The sequence below is a fragment of the Brachionichthys hirsutus genome, chromosome 8, assembly GCF_040956055.1.
Source record: "Brachionichthys hirsutus isolate HB-005 chromosome 8, CSIRO-AGI_Bhir_v1, whole genome shotgun sequence".
Lineage (NCBI taxonomy): Eukaryota > Metazoa > Chordata > Actinopteri > Lophiiformes > Brachionichthyidae > Brachionichthys > Brachionichthys hirsutus.
In genome coordinates, this window is record NC_090904.1 from 8,415,464 (window position 1) to 8,421,628 (window position 6,165).

The 6,165-nt window shown below is 47.9% G+C and overlaps 1 protein-coding gene across 1 annotated transcript; it reads left to right on the top strand.

Moving 5' to 3' along the window:
• The first annotated feature begins 741 nt into the window (after window positions 1-741).
• On the top strand, window positions 742-5,947 carry LOC137898261 (inositol hexakisphosphate kinase 2-like). The gene is made up of 5 exons (XM_068742281.1): window positions 742-1,334; window positions 3,402-3,633; window positions 3,724-3,890; window positions 4,061-4,236; window positions 4,318-5,947. Exons 1-5 carry the CDS (start codon window positions 1,121-1,123, stop codon window positions 4,900-4,902), a joined length of 1,374 nt encoding a protein of 457 aa, XP_068598382.1. The 5' UTR covers window positions 742-1,120; the 3' UTR covers window positions 4,903-5,947.
• Window positions 5,948-6,165: the final 218 nt, after the last annotated feature.

Below are 6,165 nucleotides of genomic sequence, written 5' to 3' on the forward strand. Positions count from 1 at the left end.
AGCTTTGACAAGGACTAAAATACTGCGAGAGACTTTTGATTTAACATACTTAATGTGAGGTTTCCAGCAAATGTTGTTGTCGATTATCACTCCTAAAAATTTTGTTTCCTTTACTGTTTCAATGTTCACACCATCAATTTGTACCTGATTCTGTATATTACAATTTCCAAAAAATATAATTTTTGTTTTGCTCAAATTTATTGATAATTTATTTTTGTCACACCATATTTGACTGCATATTTTTAAACTCTATTATATAGCAATTCTTAATGCAAGCCTCTTTTTGGTCTGAATGGGGGTCAGATGAAGTCTTAAAAGACATTTATATATATGCATTAAAATGTAAAATAAAAAAGATATACCTTATTAACAATTTTGTCATCTATTTATATTCTCCTTTCATACTGCATATGTGGTTACAAGAACTAGATGAAAACACAAAAACAGCCCGTCTCCAGAACAACAAGGACGATGAAACTTGAAAGTACATCGCAGGACATTTAAAAAAAGAAAGAAAATGCCATCAGCGTTTTGTTTTCGTGTCTAGTATTTTTCCTTTTCTCCCCTCCCCCTGCGCTCGTCCCTTCCTCTTTGTTTGCTTGATCTGCTCCGAGCCTCTCCTACATTGCCTTGCTCCTCCCAGCGACCGTCACGGACCTCTATGATTGGCTGTCTTTTTGAGGGAGGCGGGCTTTGACAGGCGCTTATGCTGTTTTCCTCTCTTTAGCAGGTCAGGCTTCGTCGTCCCTTTCAGTAACAGGAAGCGGTGACGGAACAAGCAAAGTGCGGACGCTGCTTAATAACGTCGTAAACGTCTTTAAAGCTATCACCGTTCCCTTTTACGACACACTCAAAGCTAAACATCATCCAGTTCAACGGAGGAGCTTTATAATCTGCCCTCCGACGAGGAAAAACAGCGGAAATAAGGGGTTTCGTCGCTGCCTGTCTTTCCTGCCCGGCCCTTTGTTTTTCGCTGTTGCGCCCGGACAGGATTTCGGTGGCGCCCTCGTGTGAGCCAACAGATAAGAGCTCGACGATAGGGAACCTGACGAGCTGCCGAGCTTCTGGCCTCCCGAATGACGTGGGCCCCCCCCGCTCGCTTATCCGATGCGAAGTGAGGATGAGTCCCGCTCTGGAAGCCCTCATGCAGGCGGACGGGACTCCTTATCTCGGAAAAGGAGTGATGCTTGAACCCTTCGTCCATCAGGTGGGCGGCCATTCGTGCGTGCTGCGGTTCGGGGAGCAGACCATCTGCAAGCCCCTCATCCCTCGGGAGCACCAGTTCTACAAGAGCCTGCCTCCAGAGATGAGGAAGTTCACCCCCCAGTACAAAGGTAAGAGCCCCCCCCCCCCCCCATCCTGAACCTGGAGGCCAGGCTGGCTGCGTGTCGGTAATCCAGTTTCAATCTTCTGTGTGTTTGTGTTTATGTGAATCTAGCAGCCATGTCTTGTTGTTGTTGTTGTTGTTTATTGTTTGTGTTGACTTCATCTGCATATATTTATAGAGGGACATCTTAGCTTCCATTGGCTGTTAAATGTTACTTGAAAGCTACTTCAGTCTGTGTGTGTGCGCGTGTGTGTGTGTGTGTGTGTGTGTGTGTGTGTGTGCGCGTGCGGGGTGGTGGCGGTGGTGACTGATGGCCTGGTTATTTACCAGGAGGAGGAGCCCCCCCCCCCCCCCCCCACCTGAGCTTTTTGGCACTGGCCGTCCTTTGTACCAGCTTCGGTTTTAAGTATGAGATCTGCTTCCGCCTGGACAAAAATGAAACCTGCAACTCAGCATTTGACAAGCATCAGGTGTGACGTTGTCCGTCACATGCCTTTCATTGGAATATGGTGCTCCCGTGATGCCTCCAGGGTCGAGCACAGTCATCAGGGACCGAGTACGCACTGATACGGACGTGTCGGGGCAGCGATTTGACGGCGGTAAAGATGCTCGTGTGGTTTCTGGCTCTCCAGTAATGCTGCATGGGACTACAGAAAAGACACACGAGCAAGTGTGCTAACGCTCACGGTGACATATCAGGAATTATTAATGCAATGATTCAGAAATATCAACGACGTGTAAGAGCTTCAGGGACACCTTTTTGTTTGAGCTGTAGTTTCTATTTTTTTATACAATGAATGGATGGTAAAGGATGTCTAGCGATAGTGTGTAGAGGATTTGAGTTCCAGGTAACAGACCTGAAAGGAGAGACCAGACAACCAGGACGTCTTGATCTTAAAGAAAAAACATTGGCGTTGATGATAATCTGCAATTCTGCTCGGCCACTGGCGATATTTAATGCTTATCAATTTGTGAAATCACAATTACCGCTCTTTGTTTTACTCTTTAATGGGCCCTTCTTGTGAGCTCAACGCAGCGTGACGCACCGGTTCCCACACTTACAAAGGTGGCGTGATGACGGTGCAGTCTATCTGGTCAGGCTCAGAGACGGGAGGGGGGCGGGGCTGGGGGGGGGGGGGGGGGGGGTATAATGTCAGTGCACATGACATTGTGGGCTGCGGAAGAGCTGAGGATGCTGGGTCCTTCCGCCCGCCATTTTACCCGCGTTTCTAATGCGCCGTTCAGATTTTTATTCTGCGTAAAATGCCGTTTCTGTCGTGTGATTTGTCGACAGCCACCAGTTGTGTCGTTGGATGCTAAGTGCATCAGGCAATGATTTCGATGTTGTGTTGTGCGGCTTTCTCTGTGAGATCGGACACCCCCCCCCCCCTTCCTCTGGCTTGTCTGCATCAGCTGCTGCAGCTGTGGTGTTCATTCTCAGTGCTACCCCCCCCCCTCGCTGTAGAGACACAGGTGACACGCAGACCCCTTTTAGGGACTTTCAGTGGGTGCTAAAGGGGGGCTACAACAGTGCCAGTTTAATTAAAGTTAGCCGTTTCTTTTATGGCTGTCTGCCACTCTCCATGTATCTGAGGCTGGTGTCTAAATATGCTGCATAAAGCGGCTCCAAACGCTGGTTTAGTTGTTGTTTCAGGTGAAGCCTGTCGTACGGGCTTGAAAAGGATCACCTTGGATGACCGCGTGACACGAGTTATTTGTAATGTGTCTGAGGAATCCTCCTCCAGAGACCTCTTAGCTGTTAGATGTGTGGAAGACCGAAAGGAAACCATTATTTTCTAATGGTTTTCACACTAATTTCAAGCCTCATTGGTGATTGTGTTGCAGTTATTACAAATGTTTGTGCTCCTTTTGACAGCTTTGTTTTGCTTGGCATTTTGTGCCTTGTTTCCTTGGTAATATGTATTTTACACTCTGATACGTGTTTGAATTGTTGCTCGCTGATGTCCATGTTCGACGGTGCGTCTTTTCCTGTGTCTAAAGGATGATAGTGTCATGAGTTACGACAATAATATGACTCAAAGCCACTCTCTTGTTCTGCTTCTCACGCTGACAGGTGTAGTGTCGGTCAGTTTTGAAGAGGATGAGGAAGGGAAACTCTGCCTCATTGCCTACCCCCTCCATAGCGAATCAGGAGACCTGGAAAACAAAGATCCCTCAGCAGACTGCGAGCCCAAGAACAAGATCCTGAAGTGGAGCAACAAGAAGCAGCCCTCACTGCTTATGGAAAATGACAATTACAGCAAGGACAGAGCTCGGCACGGCCGTAAGGAAGACAAGACCGCGAGGTGAGGGGGCACCTGCTTTGGCACTGTGCCGTTTAGGAACAATTTCTGCACTGCCACAGCTGACATTTCCATGTGCCGTCACCTTTTCAGTTACAACCGTGATGAGATTCCACAGCAGCAGCAGGCGGAGGTCCTCTACTTCAGCCTGGACAAGAGTAATATGGTGTCGCAGAGCAAACACAATCCATGGAGTCTCAAATGTCACCAGCAGCACCTGCAGAGAATGAAGGAGAACGCGAAGCACCGTAACCAATACAGTATCCTTTGATGAATGAACGGCAGCCTGGGTGTAACCGCTTTGCGTTATTTCTTTATGATGTGACTATATTCAAATATTCGAAACTCGGTACCCATCCCAGTACACGCTGACGTATAAATATTTGGGGGGGGTTTTTTTGCGACCATATGTTCCTTAACCCAATTGCAGAATTTATTCTTTTGGAGAATCTCACATGGTGTTACACGGTGCCGTGCGTCTTAGATTTAAAGATGGGAACCCGCCAACATGGGGATGATGCGTCGGAGGAGAAGAAAGCCCATCAGATTCGCAAGTGTCAGCAGAGTACATCGGCCTCCATCGGAGTACGTCTTTGCGGCATGCAGGTAAATTACGGAACAGAAATCGGTCCTGATGTGTTCGCTACGCATGGAGCCTCAGTGCTGACTTCCCTTTGTGACCTCTAGGTGTACCAGTCAGACTTGGGCCAGCTGATGTTCATGAATAAGTACCACGGCCGTAAACTGACTCTCGCCGGCTTCAAGGAGGCTCTTTACCAGTTCTTCCACAACGGGCACCGCCTGCGCCGAGAGCTGCTGTCCCCCGTCCTGCGGCGGCTCAGAGAGCTGCAGGCTGTCCTGGAGGCCTGCGAGTCCTACCGCTTCTTCTCCAGCTCCCTGCTCATCATTTATGACGGAGATCCTCCCAGGACGTCTGGTAGACCCAGACACCGTGGCGGGGAAGACGGCGATGAGGATGAGCCATCTGACGATGACGAAGGAGCATTCGGCTACCCTCGTTCCTCCTCATCTGGCAGCAGTGCTAGCGTGGCAGGAGGGAGCAGCAGTAGCGTCGGCAGCCGCTCCACCCAAGGCGCGGGAGAAGCCAGCAGCCCCGTGGTGGACGTGCGCATGATTGACTTTGCTCACACCACCTGCCGGCACTATGGAGAAGACAGTGTGGTGTACGAAGGCCAGGACAGCGGCTTCATCTTCGGGCTCCAGAACCTGATCACCATCATTTCCCAGCTGGAGGATCACAGTACTGACTGAGTTGGCTGGAGTCGGCATTGCTCTAGGTTTTCAGCACGAGAAGAGCTCACTGAGGAAAAGCCCTGCTTCTCTAAGGGTCGTCGACCTCACGCCTTCACAAGGGTCTGACCATCCGGAGGTTGGGTGGAACGTCAGGCACCTCGGGGCCGGGGGAGGGTTTGCGTGGTCGTTCCTGTGTCCTCCCCTATCTGCCAGAGGACAGGGCTGTCTGTGCCGTTATTGTTGCACTTTCCTGTTTATGGGACTGGTCCATTGATTCCTTAAAGGTGATGGGAAAGATGTCGTTTCTCAACAAACACAGGGACTCCAGTAGCACCCTGAGACCCTCTCTGACTCTGGTCTGGACACATTTCTTTTGTTAAGTTCTCTCTGAGAGAGAAAGGGTGTACCAGAGGTAGCTGAAGCTCAAGTGTAGTCGAGGCAGACATGGTGCTTTTCCTGTGAAATCGCATTTCTTATTTGTTTGGGATTACGTTTGGACTGCTGGTCCATAACAGCACATCACATTATTAGTGGGTAAGTTGCCTGTAACGTGCTGACCATGACTGGCTAGGTCAGCAGCCTCGTAGCAACTTAAGCTCTTGAGGAGAACATTTTGTATTTCTGTTTGTATCTCTTTAGACAAGCACTTGGATTTACACTTTTCGGTGGCAGAACAAAATCATTAAAGGACCTCGTCTCTCAATGTTCTCCGCTGTACCTTTTGGCGTTTGACTGGATGATTTTGCTAAGTGGATAATGTCCTTGTTTTGTCACGGTCTTTGTTTCCATCTGATTTTCGTCTCTTCATTCCTGAAACTTTGACTAAAAGGAGAATATATTGATTTAAAACACTAGTTACAAAGATGATATAGAGGATATTTATTTGAAAGGATTGGGGAAAAAAAACTTGGGGATAATGGAAAGCGCTACATTCCATATTTCCACTCTTTTTCTTCTGCTCTGATACCAACTTATTTTTATTTTATTATTGCAAGAGCCAATACCTCTCTCATATACCTGTGTTCACAGTGTCTTGAAAAATAAAGGCATTCATTTGTTGTAAAAAAAAAAAAAAGTTGTTTCTCTTGTATTCATTTAGACTCTATAGTGTCTGTGTGATACGTTCACACGGAAGGGAAGTGTGTAAATCCTAGCTGGTCCCAAATATATGAGTTGCCATAGCAAGATGAGGCTATGATGTCAGAGCCTGCCTTTGTGTTGAATCCGAAAGAAAACAGTTAATCATTACCGTACACCTTATAATCATTCCTTTAACACAGC

Excerpts from the sequence above, each read along its gene's own strand:
- LOC137898261 (XM_068742281.1), top strand. The coding sequence starts at position 1,121 with ATGAGTCCCGCTCTGGAAGCCCTCATGCAGGCGGACGGGACTCCTTAT. Across the intron at positions 3,634-3,723 it reads AAGGAAGACAAGACCGCGAG|TTACAACCGTGATGAGATTC; the intron begins GTGAGGGGGCAC and ends TCACCTTTTCAG. Across the intron at positions 4,237-4,317 it reads TACGTCTTTGCGGCATGCAG|GTGTACCAGTCAGACTTGGG; the intron begins GTAAATTACGGA and ends TGTGACCTCTAG.